General features: G+C 46.2%; 1 protein-coding gene across 1 annotated transcript; it reads right to left on the bottom strand.

Annotated features, from left to right (window-relative positions):
• Window positions 1-6,126: 6,126 nt before the first annotated feature.
• On the bottom strand, window positions 6,127-23,884 carry GSG1L2 (GSG1 like 2). The gene is made up of 5 exons (XM_059149272.1): window positions 23,234-23,884; window positions 13,425-13,472; window positions 12,225-12,377; window positions 10,329-10,440; window positions 6,127-7,240 (listed from the first exon to the last, which is right to left on the bottom strand). Exons 1-5 carry the CDS (start codon window positions 23,541-23,543, stop codon window positions 6,982-6,984), a joined length of 882 nt encoding a protein of 293 aa, XP_059005255.1. The 5' UTR covers window positions 23,544-23,884; the 3' UTR covers window positions 6,127-6,981.
• Window positions 23,885-23,953: the final 69 nt, after the last annotated feature.

Below are 23,953 nucleotides of genomic sequence, written 5' to 3'. Positions count from 1 at the left end.
CCCCAATGTCCATAACCCCACCCCCTTCTCCCAAACCCCCTCCCCCCAGCAACCCTCAGTTTGTTTTGTGAGATTAAGAGTCACTTATGGTTTGTCTCCCTCCCAATCCCATCTTGTTTCATTTATTCTTCTCCTACCCACTTAAGCCCCCATGTTGCATCTCCACTTCCTCATATCAGGGAGATCACATGATAGTTGTCTTTCCCCGCTTGACTTATTTCGCTAAGCATGATAAGCTCTAGTTGAGATGGAGGTATTTTTAAATGAAACTATTCATTAAAATTTGGGATGGGGAAACTTCCAATGAACATTTTTTTCTCTTAGCAGAACAGCGTGCTTTGGGAAGCTGGAAATCCTAATCATGGTATAATGTCTACCTGCCAGTGTTGGCTTGGTCAACATAGACGTTCTTTGGTTATCTCATCCAAGCATGGTCGCTGCTGTGGTTGGACAATTCACAATTCACAAGTGTACCACACCATGGTACAAGATCCTTTATAAAAGAGGAACTACCGGGTCTCCTGTGATAGTTAACAGCAGTCTTTCTGTTTCAGTACTTGAAGAGGACAATGGTTATCCTTGACCAGGTACGCCAACAGACTATTTCCCTCTTCCCTGTGATCATACAGATGTTCTAGGTGCAGTTTCTACGCTGCTGTAAACAATGATCATGGGCCAGCATTCCACCCAAAGACTAGCAAACAGAATCATAGTGTCAGATTTCACCTTAATGTTTCCAGAAGATGATCCAAGTTGTCCGTAAATGTCATTCATTGATTCCTTTATTTCTTTTTCAACCGTTCCTTATTGCTCAGCTGTCATGAGCCCGGCAGAGTTCTAAGTGTGAGGAATGCAGTGCTGAATGAAGTAAAGACCGTACTGTACCTGCCTTCATGGGGTGTTTTAGCCACCTAGTGTTGGGAAGTGGACCATGGGTCCACAAGGAAGTACTCCTACAGCATGTTAGAGGGTGGTGAGTCCTAGAAGGGAAAAACAAAGCCCAGAGAATCTCTTAGTGTCCAGGCAGGAAGCAAAACCCCATGGATGGTTCAAGAAACTTTAATGGAAGGATCACTTGCAGGGCTGTGGGAGGGTTAAGGAAACACACCAGGGCTGCTAAGGACCACAGAGACCAGCAACAGTGAGAAGTTGTTAGCACCTCGTCAGATAAGAGATAGAAAAAGCAGTACTGCAGCCCAGTAAGAGCTGGAACTTGAGTGGGGGCTGTCCAGCAGGTTCCATAGGCATGGAAACTAGCAGCTACTGCCAAAGCAGGAAGAAATACCTTGATGGCTCTCTTTCCAGCCTCTGACACCATGGTGTGTTTGAACAAGCACGGGGCCCACTGGTAAGAGAGGTAGTCCAACACTAACAGCACTGGGCATTGCTCACCTGATTAACAACAGTCCCTGTGCAATGACTAGTCTCTGGGGGACATGCTTACAGGACCAAACATCTTCATACTCAGTGTCATTACAAGAGGAGAGTCCACACATCCATTCCCCAAATCTCCTTCTCCTCCAATTTTTTTCCATAGTCTCCAACCCATTGGCCAACCCATTAACCAACTACAATACATCTGTGCAGATCTCTAACTCAGGCCATCTTTCCCCCCGAAGGAACTGGACAATAGGTATTGCTCCAAGTTCTGTGCATGGAAGGTCTTCCTCCTCCACCGTGTGTCAGAGCCGATCTTCAGTGGGATTGCCCACCTCCAGCTGATCCCAGGGTATCAAGCAGACTCCACCAAAAATCAGCCCTACCATTTTCCTTTAACAGAAAGCAAAGTGGTCCATCAACACGGGTCAGTGTCATGGAGTTTTAATGCAATGGACTCGTGCCTTCTTTGCCTCCTTGGGTCCAAGTGCAGGTCTCTCTAACTGGGGTGGTTCCTGAGGGGGCTGAGCACTGGCTCTCCGCTGACCATACCACTGACAGCTGGGGTAACAATTTCATCAGTGAAGAGGAATCTGAGTGGCCCATTACAGGGTCTATCCCAGGAGGAGAGAGGAGGCAAACGGAAAATAAGTCACTCTCACTTCATGGGGCATGATCAGAAATTGTTCGTGAAAAGATGATGCTCGAGTGGATGCCTGAGGAAGGGATGAGGATATATGGGGGACAGAAGTTCAAGGCAAAGGGACCAGCAAGTGCAAAGGCCCTGGGGCAGAACATGGTTGGGATTCTCAAGGAGCAGCAGAGAGGCCAGAGCATGGGACAGGAGCAGGTGAGTAGGATGAGGTTAGACAGAAGTTGAGAGCCTACTTATCTTTAAAAACATTTTTTTAACTTAAGTGTAATTAACATGTAATGTTGTGTTAGTTTCAGTGTATAACATATTGATTTGCTGATTATAGACATTACTCTGTGCTCATCACCTTGATCAGTGTAGTCACCATCTGTCACTATATAATGTTATTATAATATTAATAACTATATTCCCTATGCCATGCTTTTCATTTCTGTGACTTATTTATTTTATAACTGGAAGTTTGTGTCTCTATTTTATCTATTTTGCCTACCCTCCTAGGCATCCCCCTCTGGTGACCACCAGTTCGATCTCTGTATTTAAGAGTTTGGTTTTGCAGGGGACCTGGGTGGCTCAGTCAGTGAAGTATCTGCCTTCGGCTCAGGTCATGATCTCGGGGTCCTGGGATCTACCCCCACATCGGGCTCCCTGGTCAGTGGGGGAGGGTCTGCTTCTCCCTCTACTTCTGTCTGTCACTCCTCCTGCCTGTGCTCTCTATCTCTCTGTCAAATAAATAAATAAAATCTTAGGGTGCCTGGGTGGCTCAGTGGGTTAAGCTGCTGCCTTTGGCTCAGGTCATGATCTCGGGCTCTCTGCTCAGCAGGGAGCCTGCTTCCCTCTCTCTCTCTGCCTGCCTCTCTGCCTACTTGTGATTTCTCTCTGTCAAATAAATACATAAAATCTTTAAAATAAATAAATAAATAAATAAATAAAATCTTTAAAAAGATAAAATAAAATGCGAAATCAAAAAAGATCCTCTCATCAGCAGTTTGTGGATACTGGTGCTCACAGTAAATGTGCGTGACCATGCGTAGATGTGGCTTCTGGATGGTGGTTACGACCTGGGAGAGAGAAGGAGGAAGAGATGGGGAGGAAACGCAAGGCTTTCATTATGCCTCTTACAGCACATTTCTTTTCTTTTTTAAAAAAGAGAGATCTGCGGCGACCATGACAAAGCATTGACTTCTGTTCCATCGACCTCTGTTACATCAGCTCATGTATATTAAAATATTTCCTACTTGAAAAGAGAAAATAGGGCATCTAGGAGGCTCAGTCATTAAGTGTCTGCCTTTGGCTCAGCTCATGATCCCCAGGTTCTGGGATCGAGTCCCGCATCGGACTCCCTACTTGGCCAGCTTCTCCCTCTCCCATTCCCCCTGCTTGTGTTCCCTCTCTCACTGTCTCTCTGTCTCTGTCAAATAAATAAATAATCTTTAAGAAAAAAAAAAAGAGAAATAGAATAAAATAATCAAACAGAGAGAGAAAGGGAGAAGCAGATGGATCCCGTCTGACATCTTTATTTATAATCTCGCCTGACCTCCAAATTCTCCTGTTTTCGAATGGATGCCTTCTTTTCTTCCGTGTTTTCACTGTGCAAAAGATGTCCCTCTTCTGCCTTGTGTGACAAGTTAAAAAAAAAAGTCCCTAGGATTTCATGTACCACCTAGATATTCTGTCTCTCTGATGCAGCCCAGCTGACTTAACAAAAGTGAATGATACGGTTGGTCAACCACCAAGTGACAGACATGTCCCCTAACGTATAACCTTGGCTGTTTTCCAATCTCCCCCAACCTCCCTCTTGGGGAACAACACTAAATTGTTTCTAAAGGGACAGGGTATGACTTCTTGAGAGCAGGGGAAAATTCTCAGCCATGCTTGTTTCTCCATGACATGTCCACTTCTTCTTACACAGGTGTACACCTCATAGCATTTAAGCGGTGAACCACACTGACATGAGCAAACAAGACGCATCTCCCTAGGTAGGCCTACTGAGCTTAATCCGGTCTTCAAAGAAGTCCCTCTCAGCCCAGACTACCCAGCTGTGATTCGCCAAGAGGGCTTGTCCGATGGCAGTAATTCGGTGCCCCTTCAGATCACTACTTTTGTATCTTTAGGGTAAATACCCAGTAGTGCGATTGCTGGGTCATAGGGTAGCTCTATTTTCAACTTTTTGAGGAACCTCCATGCTGTTTTCCAGAGTGGTTGCACCAGCTTGCACCTTGATGGGTTTATTAGAACACTTGACCTTCTGGAAACCGCCTTGTCTGTTGGTGCAACAAGTAGGCAGTAGACCTAGACTTGTTCTCTCCCCAAAGAGGAATTTTGCTAATACCAACAAAGGGTGAAGCTTGAGCCCTTACTTGTAGGAGAAATGGCATGGTGCCTGGAACATTGTAGACACCTGATAAAAAGACACTGAATGTTTAACCAAGGATGGATGGTGTCCAGACTAAAAACGGGTGGGGGGTTGGCACCCATTCGATCCTGGCTTTCTCCTGGATGTGGTCACTGAGATTTCAGTCGTTTCTCCAACTCACTGGCAAGGACTCAGACTCTATCTTGCTTCCCTAAATACCCACAGGGCCTGACCCAGTGCTCTGCACATAGCAGATCTGAGCAGTTAATCCCCCTGTTGTGTTTACTAGGTGCTGGTATTATTCTAAGAACGTCACGCATCCTAATGAACTCAGTCCTCTCTTGAAATAGGCAGGATTATTCTCTCATTTTACAGATGAGGACTCTGAGGCACAGAGAAACAGGGGACTCACCCAAGGTCAAGGTGAGGAACTAAGGTTTCTAGTCAGGTACTCTGGTTCCAGAATCCATGCTCTCAATCCCCAACTATATAAATATCACTAAAAAGGTCTATTTGAGATCTATTTATCTACCTATTTTTCTATATATACTTAGATGATATTCTTTCTCTCAAAGAAACCTATAGCTAAAAACCTATAGCTACACATATATACACACATACATACGTCTGAAGGTTTTCTACTTGCTGACCACTGTTTTGAATGTTGGGGAAGGTAGAGAGTATAGTCCTTGCCATAGAGAAGTAATTTACAATCTTTAAGAGGGGAATAGATGTATAAATAATTTCAGTACTCAAGACTTAAAATCCCCCTGGGTCTGTCTTAGAGCAAAACTAGATGAAAATAAGACACGGTGGTCCTGTTTCTTGATCTCTGGGGCAGTTACATGGCTGCGTTTACTGTCTGAAAATTCACTAAGCTGTACACTTAGGGTTTGTGTATACTTAGCGTTATGTATGTTACACTTTAATAAAAGTGACATTTAAACATTTCAAAGGAAGAAAAGTGCCTTGGGAGCTCAGACAATGTAGCAAAGAGTCCTTTTGGGCTGGAGCCTCAAGAACCAGTGACCTTGTGTCCTGTCATGGTGTCTAACTGATCACTGTGTTCCCTTCCAAGGAGGCACCTGTATGATCAGATGACACCAGCTTCTCTCACATAGCTCCAAAAAACTCATTTCTTTCTTGGCACCTTCAGCCAAATTCCGCACAGACATGTTTGGTTTTGCTTTGGTTTTTAAAAGAGAAGGGAGTGTCTCTGAACATTTCTGGCACATTTCCTTCTCTCTAGGATCAGACTCTGACTTGATATTGTAACAGGGACACAGTCTCTACCTATATACATTCAATGAGGTGACAAACCATAGAAAAGAACCCACATACTGTGGAGGGCAGAACCCACAGTGCACAGACCCCTCTGCTCCAGGTGAAGAAATGGCCCAGTGGACCTCAGCACGCCTCTCTGAGTTGGGCTTATTCTGGCAAAATTCCCGTTAACCTCTTCAAATATGCTTGGTTCAACACAACACGAAATGCCCTGGAACCATCATTTGTTAGATGGCTACTCGACTAGAGCCCCAAACATGAAGAGGTAAGCTGATTTCCCCTTATTCTGTGACAGTACAAATACCATTTAACATAATCAGATTCAGTGATTTTATTTGAAACATTCAGGGGGTTTGTGTCCTCCCTCCCCCCCAGAAATGATGTGTTTCCTAAAAACATAAATACTTTTTAAAAAATGAATCTAAGTTAAGACATATTTAGGTTTGTTATAATTTGGCAGTTTATTTTTTTTTCAAAAACCCAAATTATGAGCCTCAGTAATATGTTAGCTTAAAAATACAAGATAAATTTATATAATTTTATAACTGAACACATCAGGAAACATGCAGAACCCCACTGCTTCACACAAAACTTGCACATTTAGCAATGTTTATTTTTAGAAACAAAAGTGCCTGGTAATTTAAGCATAACAGATCCAACATTTGTTCTACTTAATTGTGATAAGATGTCATTTCATTCGACTGTTCTCATGTTGTTGTATCATTTGGTTATCCTTCCAAATGGATTCTACTCTAGGTGGAAATTAGTAAATTGCAAAGAAAATACATATTTAAAGTAACACAAAACGAATTATTTACATTTAAATTTGTGCCTTCTTCATTAAAATAAAAGAGAAAGTATGGGATAGTCACACATACTATCAATTTGTGTGTGTTCCTTAAGGGAAACATTTTCTGGACTCCTCTGTCAACAAACTTGTGGGTAACACTTTTCATACCCTTTGTAGTTAGAACCTTGCTTTCCCCTTTCTTCAGATTCTTTTACCCTTAGGGCTCACATGTTCCCTCTTTATTGGTTACCCTTATTAAACACACTGTCAGAAAAGCTTGAGGTTCTGATTTATACTACAGTGTCAATGGTTGATACCTTCCGTAAGTGCAATCTTACTTGAAGACGCTGGCATTTTACCAAGAATCAGTACCTGAAGCCAAAGTTGTTTAATAAAGGGTAAGATGGTGGGTAGAAGGTTTACCTGGACCACAGCCTTCTGAAGTCCACCCCCGAGATGTTTACTGTGGACCCTAGTGCCTGGTTTGCCTGCCTGTGCGGATCTGGTAGCCACAAGCACTGCCTAGCACATAGACACTTTGCCTGGCACACTGGGCAGCAGGTGCTCAGATTCACTCACGAGGGCACGCCCAGCAGGGCTGGGAGTAGCTTCTGTTTCCTGAACACTTGCCGAAGCCTTGGGTTCCGGGAAGTTGTGTTGAGAATGCCGACTGCCCTTCTGTACCCTCTGCTTCTCTATGAACTCCAGGCGGGCTGCTGTGTATCTGTTCATGGCCATGACCGACACAGCCATGCAGAGGGCAAAGGAACCCCACGCGAGGCTGTCAACAAAAGCCACAGTTAAGAAGGAGTATAGGGCTATGATACCAGAGCTTCCTGCTGGGGGTCAGTCTGGTGAAAAACCAGCTCCTCGTCCCACTCAATTTGGACCTGGACTTTGGATCACAAGTTTCAGAAACCAACCAATAGTGTTATTGTAGCCCAGTGGTTAAGAGAACGGCTCTGGAGTCATCGTGCGAAGCTCGCACTGTGGATGTGCACCTATCTCTTATGAGCTCTGTGTCCTTGAGCTGGGGGCTTCATCTCTATGTATCAGGTTCTCATCTGCAAAACTTGAGTAATAGTAACCCCACAGGTAGGGTAGTTGTGAGGATATTAACGAACTAATGCTGGGAAATACTGGGAAGTACTGTATCCGCCAACATACAGTGTTGCTTTTTGTTGTGATGGTAGTCGGCTCTAACCCAAGACAGGTCATTAGTGTTGTTACTTTCTATCCCTACCCCCCAGAAGCCTGTTGCATTCTGAGATGATGGTCTATACTTCTCACCTTCTATAGAACCCAGCAGAATGTTTACTGAGAAAGAACCTCTGCCAACTGGCATTTGTGTGATTTCAGGGGGTGAAATTCCCAGGTAGAATAGAGTCTCCTTATCCAATGACCTACAAAGAAACCTACCCATAACTGAGTTCCAAACCCACTCCAGAGTTTTCAATCATCCTTAAATATGACTTGACATTAAGAATACCAACATCTAGGGGAAAGGCCCAACAGTAAACAGGAAAAAAAAATGGGGCAGGGAGAATCCCAAGAAAAGAGATAGCGCAAGGAACAGAAGAAAATAGCAACCAGCAGAAAACCCTTTGATCACTATCTATAGAGAGATACAAGAAGACACTGCATGAACAAGGCAAGATCAAGATATGGGAAAAAAGAACAACCAGAAAAGAAGAAAGACCTTTTAGACATTCAAGTAAGATCCAAAATAAGAATTCAATAGGAAGGTTGGATGACAAAGAGAGGAAATTTTTCAGGAAGGATTACAAAAGGAAGGAGCTAGAAAATATGAGGGATACAATGACATCTAGACAATTAATCTGAGTTTTGATATCTAACTAACAAAAGGTTTCTAAAAAGAGAACAGAATGCTAAGGAATGGAAAGAATCAATGGAATAATACCAGAAAATTCCCTAGAATCCTAGGACATGAATATTCAGTTTGAAGTTCTGACACATCAAGCACAGGAAAGAAGAATGAATGAGTGAATGATAGGAGATTTCTCCACCAAGTACATTATCCTAACATTTCTGAACACCAGTAATAAAAAGTAGAAAACACCAGCTTATCTGTAACAGAGCATGAATCAAAATACTATGGAACTCTTCCCAGAAGCAAAAAATACTAGAAGGCAATGGAACCACATCTTCACATTTTTCAGGGAAAATGATTTTCAACAAAGAGTTCTATACTCTGCCAAACTCTCAAACGCATCTGGAGCATCGAATAAGTACCTTTCCAAATACGCAAGAAATAAAATAATTTCTCCATCATTGAACCCTTTCATAGAGAGCTACTAGGGGATGTGCTCCCATAAAACGTGAATGCAAACTAAGGAAGTTAATGATATGGGGCCTGGGAAACAGCTCTCCAGGACAAAGGAGTAGCAAAGGGAAGTGTCATATGGCATGCCTCTGAACAGCCATCCCAAGTAGAGAGGAAGATGGGGGTTCTGATGGGGCTGGAAGAGTGGGAGAGACAGAACTGAGAGATTGCTATGTTTATGCTATTTGACTTTTTTTAAGGTTTTATTTTTAAGCAATCTTTGCACCTAAGGTGGGGCTCAAATTCACAACCCTGAGATCAAGAGTTGCATGCTCTACCAGTTGAGCCATCCAGGTGCCCCTGTGTAATACTATTTGATTTTTAAAAACTATTTGCCTCTCTTTATTTGATTAAGAGTTAAGATATTACAAGTAACTGGAAATGAAACAAAATGATATTGGAAACAAACAGAATCCTACAGATTCTTTTGATGTTTGAGTTGTGGGCCAGCCTGACATCGATCTGAGCTCTAGTGCAGCTAGGTTCCCCACTGTGGGCAGCACCAATGATGTCACCTCAGACACACTGACACCTGTTTGGGAGGAGGAACTAAAGTGGCACACAGTGGAGGGAATGGTGTGATGCTACAAAGAGATGTTTGTAAAAAAAAATAATAATAATAGCTTTTTTTTAGGCTGGAACACAAACTAAGATGGGTACAAAATCTAATACATCATATGGGTAACAGTGTCACAGGCGTGTTCACCAAACCCTAGAATGGTGGGATGAGGGAATGAACCAAGAATGTGTTATTTGTTTTACAAAGAGAAAAGTAACATAAGAGATTGTTATACAGGATGAAAATGTACGTATGTGTGTGTGTGTGATGTGTGTGTGTGTGTGTGTGTGTATAAAGCCACAGCTGTGCTTTGGAAACCCATATCAAAAAGGACCCCTGTGGGGCGCTTGGGTGGCTCAGTGGGTTAAGCCTCTACCTTCAGCTCAGGTCATGATCCCAGGGTCCTGGGATCGAGCCCCGCGTCAGGCTCTCTGCTCAGCAGGGAGCCTGCTTCCCTTCCTCTCTCTCTCTCTGCCTACCTCTCTGCCTACTTGTGATCTCTGTCTGTCAAATAAATAAATAAAATCTTAAAAAAAAAAAGGACCCCTGTGATCTTCAATGGCATGGCTGAGTCTTCCCATTAAGAGACAGAACTTTTATGTCCTGTCTTTCTCTGTCCATTAGAAACTGGGGCCAGATCTCCCATCACTGAAGTATTTACTAGGCATTATTACTCAGGACTTTTCCCCTAAGCCGTGTTTAAGAAAGCAATAACATCACTGTCTATGTTGCCTTAAGGCCTTGACTCTGGGTCAAAGGTTTCACAAACCTAATCTCTTTAAATGCCTATGAACACATAAGACAGGTATCACCCCTTCACAGGGGAGACAGCAGGGCTACAGGATGGTTAAGAAAGTCATCCAAAGTCAGATGGCGGAACGATGGCCATGGTCGGTAGTCTCACAAATTTACCTGTGTGCATTCTCACCAGCCCATCAGGACCTGAGCACCATCGCCAGAACTCACCAATAAGACCAGCCATAGTCCCACGTCTGAGGCTTCCAATCTTCTGGTCCGAGGTTCACCGTGATTTGGAAAATGGTTGTGTACATCATGTGGGCCACCATACCAAGGAGCCCTGCATAAGGAGAGCTCTGTGAGCCTGAGTTAGGAACAGAGTTTCTCTAACTTATGTGAGTTGGATGAAAGAAAGCCAGTAGCATCCTCCTCGAGTCCTTTCAAGCCTCCTTCATGTTGCACGCACACACTACTAAGTCCTTATTGACATGAATTCACACAGTGGCCATGTCATTCCTCCCATGACCAACTCTCCCCAGTCTATCATGCCCCTGTCTCCCTATGCTCAGAGGCTCTGAAGTTCCATTCTCTCTTTCCCAGCACTGAAGAGGGATCCTTGAGCTACACTGGGTCTGAATCCACATTCTACAGTGTTTCGTCATGTTATTCTTTTCCATGTGGATGATTTGCTAATGCTTCAACACTGGGATACTCTGAAACAAACAAACAAACAAACAAACAAACAAAAAACCAAGAATGTTCTGGCCACACTAGACTCATGTGGTAGTAATCAGGAGGAACAGAAATCAGCTGCCAATGGGATTTTCTTTCCTTTGTGTCTTGGCCTTTTTGTCTGGAGACCCCCTAAAGACTTTTTCCCCCATAGGTTTGGTACGATATATTGAGGATCTGAATGCACATGTTTATTTTTCCAGATACTTGGAGTCTGGTCTTCTGTTCAAGAACGCTTTCTTGAATTTTGCTTTTAAACCCTAGTGTTTTGTTGTTTTGTCTTTCTTCTGCAGGGACTCTAATTCCACATATGGTGTTACAATTTAATAAATGTATGGCAAACGGCAGCCAGTTAGAGATCATCTTCAGGGGCCCAAACAGAAATAGATTTAATTGGTGGGGGTGATTATTTATGTTAATAGGGTTGGCTAAAGTCCTTGCGATGTGAATCCTCAAACATTCTATCTGACATAGTGCTTACAGTCAAAGTGAAACAGACACCCAGAAAGAAGACTCTTCTCATGATGTTGGGGTCCCTTGGGAGTTTCAGGACCTGGGGAAGAGTCTTCAAGAGTCCATGGCCTGCCTCTTTGCTATGTAGATCCAGAAACTGGATTTTATCATCCTATTCACTGATGATAAGGCTTGAGAAAGACACCTGACACTTAACCAAGCACAGAAGCAAGTTCCCCACTGGACTGATACACTATTAACAGAGCTTATCAGGACAGAGAAGGGAAGGAAGTCATTTGTTCGGGGTTCTTTCTTGATGGAAAGGCCAACTCAGGAGACCAAATGAAGTTGCTCTAAAAGTTGCTTGGAGGACAGAGAGGACCCCTACCCCCCCAAAAGGGAGTTTTTCATTCTTATAGGTACACCAAACTTGGATGATGATTTTTAGCAAGTGACCATTTCTTGCATTCTTACTACATACTAGGTGCATTCTTACCCAGTTATCATCATAGTCTTTTGAGAGAGCTGGCTCAGAGAGGTTGAGTGACTTGCCTGGGGTCACACAGCCTCTAGGTTGCAGAGATCTGAACCCAGTCAGGATTTCATGCATAACCACCCAACTAAATTAGGCAATTTCTGTTCTCAGAGCCAATATATCTTCTTCCCAAAGTTGTGATAAAGACGCAGTTAAGACATCTTATTCTCTATCCCCTATGCCTACCCCCTTTCTTTTCATCAGCCACCCAAAGCATCATTGCTTTCCCTGCAATGGGGTTAACTCAGTGACTTCTCTGGCAGACCAGCCCGCTGTTCTGCTGAACTGCCCATCAACAGAAAACTGCCCTGCACTTTGGCTGAAGCTCTGTCCCTCCCTCTGTCCCTCCCACTGGGGCAGGCTGTGGGGAGTCAGCCTGTCTGACTACTGCTGCGGGCCAGTACCTGCCAGAACCATGAGAATGGCCACAGACGCGTCCACCTTGAGCCAGTGGAACACAGAGCTATGAGAACTCACTCTGGACCCCAGGAGGATGGCACTTGTCAACAACAGAAGGATATTCAGGATCTCGGCCCCGATGGACAACCACAGAACACCTGCAAAAAGGTGAGGACGACAGAGATGCTGAGCGCTGAAAATTCAGAAGTACCACCATGTGCAGCCCTTTGGTTTAGTTCACTTCTGAAATAAAAAATAAAAAACAGACGCCAAGGGTGGGGAGGAACCAAACCCACAGCCATGTCTGTTGAATCTGGAAAGTTGGCAGTGATAGAGGACTCCTTGGAGTTGAGGGAGGATTGTGTAAATATTGTCCTCTGCTGGGAGGGAAGAAAAGTCGAGTAAGGGTCTGATGAGAAGACCCAAGAGATGCTGGGGGTCTTTATTCCCCAGCTCAAAAGCTAAGGCGTTGTTTGATTTCACCAGAAGACGTTACCTTTGCCTTTTTAAAGAAGATACACACACTTAAACAAGAAGGTAGGGACATCAGAGAGTAAGAGCTCTGGTTAGAGATCCTCAAGCCTTCTTTGTTTCGATGTGAGCCAACTGTCTGTCCTCTGGAGGGGACCCCGCCTGCGGCTCCAAGGAACTGTGTTAGAGGTGAAGGCCAGTGGATCGCGGGAGGGGACAGGGTGGCAAACTCATGTTCCTGGAAGTCCCCCAGAAGAGCCCGCTAGGTGCTGGGCACCCAGGAAGGGATGAGACAGGTATGATTCGTGCCTTCACAAAACCTTTATTCCAGCTGGGGAAACAGATCTGAGAACGTTCTTGTGAATGTGATGAGAATTACAGAGACAAAGTGCTTGAGACAGCGGTCAGAGCTTGTCTCTTCCCAGCCCTGTGTCTATCACACATTGGTGGTTTGCAGTGAAACACAATAGGAGTGTTCCTACTGTGGGAAACGGCAAACACTACCCGTCGGGGCTTCCGGTCCCTCCCTGTGGGCAAAATTGGAGGCTGGACATTTTCCAGCACCATTGACTATAGGGCACGCAGAGAGAGCCTGCCATTCTAGCTGTTGGATTTGACTCCGTGGGAAAAATCCTAAATCACTCTCTCACCTTTTCTCCCGTCCCCACAAAAACAGTAAAAGTTATCCCAGATGTGGGGCGTGTTGGTGGACAGAACACGAGTAAGGTGTTTACCTTGTTCTTCAGCTGGTATTATACTCTGGAAACTCCTACACTTTTCACCTAGAACACAAGAGAATTTAGTCCTAAGTAGGAGTAGCCAAGACAATTAGCGACTGACTGGGTTTCTAGCACCTTCAGTCAATGCCGGGTCATTCTGAATGAGGATTGGGGGGAATGTGGCAGATTGTTTTATTGTGGGTGTGCTGCCTCCGCACCCACCCCATGGGAGCATGATCTGATCTCATCCCCGCCTAGCCCATCCCGGTGAGTCCGGGCTTGGCCATATGACTTTCTTTAGCCAGTGAGTGCATTGCCAGCTGCCATGGGATGGGTTACTTCTGCTTAGAAGCTTTAAGAGCCAATGGACTGGGGCGCCTGGGTGGCTCAGTGGGTTAAGCCACTGCCTTCGGCTCAGGTCATGATCTCAGGGTCCTGGGATCGAGTCCCGCATCGGGCTCTCTGCTCAGGAGGGAGCCTGCTTCCCTTCCTCTCTCTCTGCCTGCCTCTCTGACTACTTGTGATCTCTCTGTGTCAAATAAATAAATAAAATCTTAAAAAAAAAAAAAAAAAGAGCCAATGGACTGCCCACTGGTTCACATTCCCCTGACGGATGGCGTCTCCATCAGCCTGGGTCCCTGAATGGTTGTGGGGAAGACTCACCCCTTGCCCACTTGAAAATTCCACACAGAATGAACTAGAAGCGAATTTGACTTAAACCACTGGGGACTTGGGGGTTGTTCGTTACCGCGGCACAATCCAGCCCATCTGGACTGATACTGCCAGCCTTAGACCCGGGATTCCCAACTTCCCCAACAGCATCCCCTATGTACGAGTCTCAGATAGTTTGTTTCCAGTTAGAGGGAAGTTAACAACATTGGTAATGATATCTAGAAATGAGTTAAAGCAGGGCGCCTGGGTGGATCAGTTCGGTTGTACGTCCAACTCTTGATTTCAGCACAGGTCACGATCTCAGGGTCTTGAGATCAAGCCCCGTGTTGGGTTCTGGGCTGAGCATCGAGCCTGCTTGGGATTCTCTCTCTTCCTTTCCTTTTGCCCCTCCCCCTGCTTGTGCGCTCTCTCTCTCTCAAATAAATCTTGAAAAGAACTAGAGCAGATTTGTATCTGTTACTCAGTGACCTCGCCATTTGCATTCCATTGTACTTTCTGGAGTGTGGAAAGACAGTGTGTGCACCAGAGACCAGAGAGAATCCCGCCCCCACCCCCCAGGCTTACTTCATGTTCTGGAAAGATGGGCTTTGCTTAGGAGTATTATCAGCCATGGCAGGTGTCCAGATGCCCGCACAATCACCTGCTTCTTCCCCACAGAGTTGGAGTGGCTCCAAGGACCCCAGAGGGTAAGTGACAGGTACAGGGCAGCTTAAGCAGAGGCAGTTTGAGCATTAGGGCTCAGTCTGCAGGGACCCAGATTGGGGCTGTCCCACTACAGCATGGATTTAATGCATTCTGTGGACACAGGGAACATGCAGGGGGATGTGGAGAGACCTAAGACCCAGAGCTGCTCCCTGTCTGGGCTGTTAGAAACTAAAACGGGGCAACATGGGGCACCAATCATTAACTCTTCAAAGAATAGCTTTCTCATCCCTAAAACAGGTTCAGTAGTCCCTGCAGTAGCCTCGCTTTGAGGATTTGATGACATCGTAAACGGGAAAGTCGCTCTCAGCTCCTACTCACTGCAATTCCACTGTAATAAAATGAGTTCTGCTGGGCCCTTTTCACACGGGACTAGCACACATCATGATGAATTATAATAGACCCTAAGTACTCTGAGGGTCAGTGTTGTTATGCCCCAATAATGGGTCCGTGATTAAAGGAGCGATACTGATACAAAGCGAAGGTCAAGCTAAGCCTTATTTTGCACCAAGCATCAAGAATCTAACTGAACGTTTGGGGCCACACCTCTTATAAGAGAGGGCGACCCTTCTCTGTTTCACAGACTAGTTTTAAGGGCAAAGGCCATGCGGTCGGGCCTGGCCACGCACAGGTGGCCAATGAGATTGTAACACACACAGGAAACTCCAGGCTAGGTGACCAACTGAGTTACAATTTACCCTAGTAGACATTTGAACCAGCCTATTACACCTTGATTGGGATTGGTGCCCAAAAGGGCTCCCAGAGGACGGGGCCCATACTCCTTGGTAACCAGGGAGACAGTATGCATCCCATCCCCCCCCCCCCCCCCCCCCCCCCCCCCCCGCCGCTGATCAATGTCTCCACCTGGCCTGACCCACCTTTGTATCTGGGCTTTGTTACCTGTAAATCCTCTGGGGGAAGGGGAGCAGGGATAGTTTCTAAATAGGTCCTTACAAGGGTCACATCACCAACTTTTGCTGGAAAGGTTCGGGGACAGAAATAAGCTCAGGGGAGCATCTTTTGACTGTGGAAATTATTTCTCTTTTGTTGGAGAGAAAATGCCAGGTAACTCCTGTTGGGCTGGCAGGAAGGGCTACTTAAGATGGCGAAAGTTCCCACCACAAGACCTGAGCTCGGACAGGAGAACAAAGGCCCACGCAGGAATCTGAGACCCTCCTGCCTCCGGCTCCTGTGGACCAATGGGACCCCGACAAGCAGGAGAAATATCCAAATAAGGGAAACTTGCCAGAAGACCCCTGAGCTCCCCTTGAGACCCCTTAAAAGCCCCCTCTCCCTGCCTTGGGCGTGACTTTCGCCACTCTGCTTTCCAGAGTCGTGGACCCTCGCCCGAGGGTGCCCACCTCCTCCCGGCGCAATTTTCCTGGCTCCCCTTCTCCTGAGCCCTGAAACTTTGCCGGAGAGTGTTTTTAATAAATCTTGCCTTGCACCCACTTTGCCTGGTGTTGTGTTTATCTCGCCGGAAAAAACTTTACAACTCCCTTATTCAAGAACCTATAGCGGCTCCCTATTCCTCCAGCACTGAGTCAAAGTCTCTCTTCTTGTATGGCTAGACTCCTCTCCGTATCCTCCCAACACAGAGACCTTCCCTTGGCTACACCTTCCATGGAGTGAGGCTCACTGGGGAAGGACCGGATGCAGGAGCAGTTCACACCCTGGACAGCGCCGGTCCAAAAGATGATAATCCTTAAGATTTGCCATACTTTTCCTCATGAAACTCCAAGTTCCCTGGGGCCTCATTGCTTTGCACACCTGCAGGGCTCCTCTACGGGGCTATCAGAGGAAGACAAACAAAGCCTGGGTTTATGCTAGAGGCTTTTATTTGGTTGAGCTGCCCTGCTGGGATACTTTCTGAAGAACAGACATGCAGAAGGACTTCACCTGTCACAGAACCATTCACAACAAGCAGCCTGAGGTTGGGGGTGGGGGGGATATTTGCACAGCCTGAGGGTGAGGACGACAGCCTCGGGGACCCATTGGCCAATCTAAAGCCAGTGTGACCTCTTCAGCCACGTTTTAATTAAGCCAGTTTTAATTCAGCCAGTTTTTAATTAAGCCAACTTTGCACTGAGGCAAGGAGTCTGTTTTTCTTGCAGATTCTCTGATGTGGGGGCAGCCAGCGGCTGTGATGTTTCGGTCAGAGCTGCCCCCTGGTTCTTCCAAAAAGCACCCCCTGCCAACTTAGGGGCGATGTCTCTACACCACGTGCTGCTTTCAGAGAAACATTGTATCGAAACTTCACTGTCTTCATCTGTGAAATGGGTGCTCCAATGAAAATATTGTGCAAGGATTCTGTGAAATGCCTGACACTTTTCTTTTTTTGGAGTGATTCGTTATCCGTCAGGGTGAGTACACATTGCCTTTGACAGATCTGGAGACCAGGCTCAGACAGGTTGGTAGAGTCAGAATCAGGAACTGGGTTCTCCCACCAGACGCTCGTATTTTTCTGTATTATCACCTGCTTTCTTTCTTTCTTTTTTTTTTTTCCCCACCTGCTGTCTTTCTACATAATGCACGGATCACTGATCATCTCTGTGGCCTTCCCAATAGGCCTGCCCTTTGTCACAGGAATAAAGAGGGGACCAGGTACAGAGCCAGGGGTGGGGCAAAGAGAAGGTGAGGGCCAGCCAAGAAGATTAGGGGAATTCACCGTAGCTCTGAAGGCTGAGGTCAGCCAGGGAAAGGAGTCAGGTCACAGTGACCCCTCGATTAATCTGAATCCCCAGAAATGGTGTTCCTTTTGAATGAGGCCAGCAGGATTAAAAGGAAAAATCTTCATAAATCCCACAAAAGCCAGAGAGGCGGGTGTTACATAGCTGGGCGGCGAGGGCTTCTCCAGCCAAGTGGGGCAACGAGCCAGCTTGGGACACAGCGGCCAGGTCCCCAGCGCTGGGTTCTCGCATCCCCGTCCGCTCGTCCTCCACTCCTGCCCCACACCGGGTGCCTGGGCCCCTCCGTCCTTGACCCTTTGTGGGGTTTAGCAGAACAGTGAAGATCTGGAACCCAGCACATTTTGTTGACTCATTGCCTCGCCTAAGGAAAAGAGCGCAATGTAAGTGCCGTCCGGCCACGAGTTTTCATTTCAGACCCTGGAATCAGAGGCACTGCCCCCGCCTTGAAAGGCACTAGGGTGACAGGAGTGGGAATAGGAAGAGGTGGCTTGAGCCAGGGATGTCCGCAAATCACACTCCAGGCCAGAGCTCCCCTGGAGGTCAGCTTTTGCGGGGACAGAGAGGAAGCTGATTTAGAAGGAAAACATCCAGGAGGCCTCACGGTGCTGCAGCGCTGGGGGTGGTTGTCCTGCCCTGAGGCCTCTTTCCTGGGCTTTTTTGGATCAAGGGCACCCTCTCCAGGCTGGAGTGCTTACTGGCAGATCTCCCGAGCAGTCTGAGCCATTTGGGTGCCTTCCCATTCACCTCTAGCTATAATCCTTTTCTTTCATGTCCCCCGAATCTCCCAGGCACTTGTGATAAATTACACTTAAGAGCAGATGTTTGTGTGAAGTGAGCTTTAACAGGGGGCCCCAGGCCATATTCTGCGGCAGACGTGCTTTCCCGGGCCAATGCAGTGTTTTCAAGATAACTTTTTTTTTTTTAAAAAGATTATTTATTTGTTTGAGAGAGAGAGGAGAGATTGAGCAGCGGGGAGGGGCAGAGGGAGAGATCTGAAGCAGACTCTCTGCGGGGCATGGAACCCCATGGGGGCCTCCATCCCATGACTACAAGATCATGACCTGAGCTGAAACCAAGAGTCCAGGGTTTAGCCGACTGAACCACCCAAGTGCCCCTTCAAGATATTTTTAAAATTGGGAGTTCTCACGTGGAAATCTAAATATCTTACTTTCCATGAAAAATCAAAGGATCTGACAATACCGAGCGCTTAAGTCCACGAGGCCGTTAACGCTGAGCAGAGCCAGGGACTGCCTCCTTTAGCTGGGGGTGAGGTTCAAGGTCATTACCATTCCTTGCTCCCCTTGCTCCGTTCGCTTCTGTTACCACCTTCTGTGGGCACTGGTTTTTGACCTGGGATGAATATCTTTTGTTTCGTTCTTTTGTAGGTTTGCTATGAATTTAGTTATTATTCAATAAAAACTTAATTCCAAACTTTCTGGTCTGAGGTCATCTTGTAACATGTGAAGGTGATCAAGTTTCTCTTGAGGGAGGGAAAAAAAAAAAAAAAAAAAGGTGTTCTGGAGAAGACATCCTCTTCTTGGTTCTTATAAAGTAATGACCATATTTAAAGATTGTGGTTTACCCGGTTTACCTAATTAGGTTTACCTAACATAATGAAGTTGTATGAATGCATTGGTGTCCATCAATCCAAAAAACCTCTGCTCACATTTTAATATGTTTCCTAATAGGAAATCGGTTTTTTGGATCGATGGACACCAATGCATTTAGTCGCAATTATAAGACAATTGTCCTTTAGTTAAGTTTTGGGCTTTGGGTCGGGGAGAGGGGAAATGGGGAGTTTGGGTTAAGAAGTCTGACCTCTGTGTCTTGCTTTACTAGTATCTAATTGCTCAGTCTTCAAAGGGGGTGGGGGGCACTTCTGTCTCGAGAAGTCAGTTTTCCCACCTGTAAAAGGCATCTGTTGTTTTAGGTAAGACTTTCACAAGGAACGTTCCTCCAAACAGACTCTTTTTCCTGTGGTCGACTAACTTCGGGAAACCCTGGGATATGTAATAAACAGTGAACAGTCTTCTTCATTGTGGTGCCTCTTAGAAATTTTAACATGTTAACGTGCATTGTGAATTTTCAAGAGAGTATAAGATGCAACATTTTTCAATTTGTTTTGAAAATCAAAACTCTTTTTATTTAATTTCACAAAAAGCATCTCAAAACGCATCTCGGGGCGGGGCAGGGGTCATCCTCTTTGAGAAAACCCAACGAGGTGCTTGTTAAAGTCTCTTTTTGGCATGACATCAAGTATATAAGATGTGCATAAACCCAAAAATGACTCTTCATTTCTACTTGGCTTTGTGCATGAATCACTGAGAACCTCAAATATATTTTAATTTAAATCTATTTAAATCTAAATTAAATTTAAATCTTTTAATTCTATTCAAATAAACCCATAACTTAAATTAAAATTTATAAAATTAAATTTAATTTAAATATATTTAAATATTTTAAAGCCTTTCAGGTGTGTGATTCACGAGAAGGCAGTGTGTGTGTGTGTGCACAGTAAACACTCAGCGGGTTGGCAGAAGTGCCACTGAGATTCCTGGTCTCTCGAGGAAGACTGAAAGACCCTCATGTAGCCGTTGGCTCCTGTTTTAGGTTGAGAAGGCCCCCCCTCCCCCAATCTGGTAATAACTTTTTAGCGGAAAGCTCAGAAACAATTTATATCATCTCTCTGCACAGTGTTTGTGTGACTATGTCAGGCATGTGCCGTATGCCGGTAGACAGTTTGCACCTGCTTCCACTCCTGCCTGAAGCCCGATGCTTTGACATCATTTAAGAGATGAGGCTTCCAGTCCCTGCAAAGCCCAGCCTTCCTCCGAGCCCAGCCCTTGTAGAGTCCTTTCTCTCAGCTCGCTGGTCACTGGGGAAGCAGGTCCTAATGTCTAATCTTCTAATTCCTGCCTTCAGGTTCACATTCTACTGTGGCCCAACTTGCCCTAGCATTACAATTAGTGATGCTTCTAATTTTCTTCAGTTAGGTTTTTTTTTTTTTTCCCCCAGGGAACATGGTCTTGCTCGGTTCCTTGTCCTGGAGTGACTGTGACCTTGTGTTGCAGGGGAGGAGAAGCTGCCTCAGGTGACACTGTAGAGGCACGTGAATTAAATTCTTCCATGATGAGGCCTCCCCTGCCACCCTGCCTTGTTTTCTCATGCAGATACCGGAAGTGTCCTGCCTCAGACCTTTGCCCATTCTGTCCTGTCTGCCTGGAATAACCTCAGCCCTAATCTCCATCTATTAAAATCACAGTCCTGCTTGGAGGTCTGGGCGCAGCGGCCACTTCCTTTATGAAGACTTCGCCATGCCCAGAGCTATAAGGAACTTTTTCGTCGTTTCTATTCCCATATCATAGGTCAGTCTTTGTGAAAACTATTGTCCTATTTTTCCTTGTTTTAGTTTCATCTCAGTTCTCACCACTCTGGCTCACTTACCTTTCTTTCTCTCCATTCCCCTAGCACATTCTTCCTGCGCTTAACAAGGAAATGGCTTTTAGCAAATTCATTCTGTGCTGCTCTGAGTGCCCTTTTTCCAGAGGGCTTTGCTGTCCCCTGGGTCATGTTTCTCTGACTTTGGTGTGTGTCTTAATCACCAGGGGAGCTTATTAGAAATACAGATAACACCCGATGGAAAGGAGAGCCGAGGGGACTAAAAAGCAATGCTATGAGGATGAGAAAAGAAAAGGCAATTGGGAATTCTAGGAAAAACAAAAAGCTACACAGGAAATTTAATGTAATAATAGCACTTCTTTGATTCCATGATGAACAATATTTATATACTCCAAATAAATGATTGGTTTGTTGATTTATCTAAAACAGAAATGTAGGTACGTCAGGAAGAGGGCAGAATAGATGTGGGACGGGGGGGGTACAAGAGATTTAGCCTCATCTATTATGACAGCAAGTCAATAAAGAAGATCTAACATGAAGACAGCACATATTTTTTGAAACATGGAAACAAATACCAGAAGAAACAACTTAGCTAAAAGGGGTTTCCCTGATGGGCGGGACTAGGTTATAAAAAAGCCAGAAGGCAGCAGGGGTCTGTTGATTTTTCTTATAAGCATTTCAAAATGATTTTATCTTTTATCTATGTGTAAATATTACCTTGGTTAAACATATTTTTTCAAAAAGGACTGTAGATTTCTAGACCCCCTCTAAGATCTACTGAATCAGAATCTCCAGGGGCTGGGCACCTGGGTGTGTATTAACTTCCTGGGCGATTGTCCTGCTCAGCAAACATTTGATAGCCAGTGTGATGCTTACACACAGCTATGGACTGAAGTAGGCATTCCTTAGATGGGGATTGGAAGGGGAGTGGAAGTCTCCAAGCAACTCGTCTATGGGATTGGTGACCATATTTTTCAAACTGAAAATCGGAGACTGCCTTTGGTCCCCTCCAGAATGCAAGACCCTAAGCCTTCTGGGCCTGTTTGTGGGGTAGAGAGAGCAGGCTTATAGGAAGATAGCTGCACTCCCCAGAGGACGGGACAGGGAGGGGTTTCTGGCAGCCTTAGCTCAAGGCACTGTGGCAGGGTGTGCATCCCACTTAAAGCAAAGGCCATACACACGGACTGGGACACGAGGAAGGGTAAGACTTGGCATTGCCCTTCTGTGGCCCCCACTAAGGCAGGATGGAGAGGAGTATGCACCATATCAGAGGGTTCCTCCTTGGATCCTTTTACTCGGACCTCAAGAATAAACCTAATGCTATGTTAGGTTTTAGAAAACTAAAACCTAACATTAGAAACTCCAGAGAAAGTAAAAAGCCATTGGAAAAGGCCATTAGAAACTCCAGAGAAAGTAAAAAGCTGGTCAAGAAATTTAACACGTTAAGCCCAAGATCAAAAGACAAATGGGGAGGGGGACCTCTCCTTTCCACCTTGAGGAGTATGCTTTCCTAGCAGGAAGGGAAGAGAATCCTGGCCCCAAGCATGGGCTTGGGTTTCTGGGCAGGATGCCTGACCCTGGGGAGTCCAAGTCCAAGTCCTCCTTTCTCAGTTCCTTGGGAGGTTTAAAAAAAAAAGAAAGAAAGAAAGAAAGAAATTTCCGATATATAGGAGCTCCGAACACCAAAACTTCCTCTCTCTCTTCTCTCCCTCTCCCCCATTTCCCTCACCACCCCTCTGCCAAACCCACAGAAGCTCAAAAGATCAGAGCTGCATCATGGGGCTGAGAAAGGGGTCGGGCTTACCAGCCATGTGACCTGAAACTCTAAGCCTCAGTTTCCTCATTTGTGAGCCGAGGAAACGGTATCTACTCTGCAGGGTTATTTCGAGGGTTTCCAGAAACAAAGGTCTAACTTGTTAAGGATTCTCACTTCTGGTAGGTGCCCCACAGAGGCAGAGGGTCCCCTTCCCACCAATGATGATAAAAGTCAGTTTTTTAAGAGAACCTGCCATTCCAAGCCCCCCTTCGGAGTGCAAGGATGCAGTTTGGAGACGGACAGAGCCATCTGGGGCTCTCTAGGGATTGGGAGACAGTAGCGAAGGGTAAAAGCAAGTGTTTACCAACACACAGTTGGGGTGTTGCAGGCACGGTTGCAAGACAGTGCATGTAGTCAATCTTTATAATAACTCTTGGTCATGAGTACCACTCTCATTCCCATTTGACAGCTGAGAAAGCAAGCTCAGAGAGGTGAAGAGGTTGCCCAAGGATCCAGTCCAGCCATGCTGGGACTCAAAGCCAGACGGCCCCGCTCCAGAGCTTCTGCACCTGTCCCCAGCCCCGTCCCCCCGCAGCCGTGCTCACCTGTGCCGCCAAGGTTCTCCTCGCAGGACTGCCAGAGCCCCACGTGGAACCTGCACTGGATGAACTTGTCGTCCCCCGTCTCCCAAATGTACTGGACAACCTGGCTCCCGGTGTCCCTCCTGCCATCGCTGTCGTGGCCCCCGCTGAAGTGACTGCAGTGCGGCCCACCCGGCTGGTCCAGGCACAGAGGCTTTGCCACCTTCCGGGTCCCCTCGCACCAGTAGCTGCTGCCCACCGCGACGAGGGAGAAGGCCAGGGCGAGGCAGGTGGGGAGGAGGGTCAGTACCTGCTTCTGTCTGGCCCCGACCATGGCTGGAGGAGGTGTGCGGCGTCAGGCTGAGCAGCGGGCCCCCTCCTGCCTCCGCAGGCTTCCCGCCCCTCTCAGCCCTGCCATCTGGCACCCTTACGGGCTTCTCTCACATCCGCTGGGGGATCCTGGGTGCCCCCTCCCCCCAGCGTGTGGCCTCCACATGTGCACCTGTGGCCTGAAAAGCCGCAGGAGAAAGTCCAGAGGGGGACGGGTTCCCACGGACAGAGCTGGCCCTTCGGTCCTCCCCAGGGAGCAGGTGTGCAGAAGGAGGCTGGCTCTCTGTTTTTGTCTTTTTCAACTTGGGGTAAAATATGCAGGAGACGAAACTGGCCACGGTGATCATTTTTACCCTCAGATAATTGTGCATCCCATCTCCAGACCTCTTCACCTTGTGACACTGGAGCTCCGCC

The sequence above is a fragment of the Mustela lutreola genome, chromosome 15 (assembly GCF_030435805.1).
Source record: "Mustela lutreola isolate mMusLut2 chromosome 15, mMusLut2.pri, whole genome shotgun sequence".
Taxonomy (NCBI): Eukaryota; Metazoa; Chordata; class Mammalia; order Carnivora; family Mustelidae; genus Mustela; species Mustela lutreola.
Note: the sequence above shows the minus strand (reverse complement) of the source record. Positions and strands in the feature narration are given on the sequence as shown.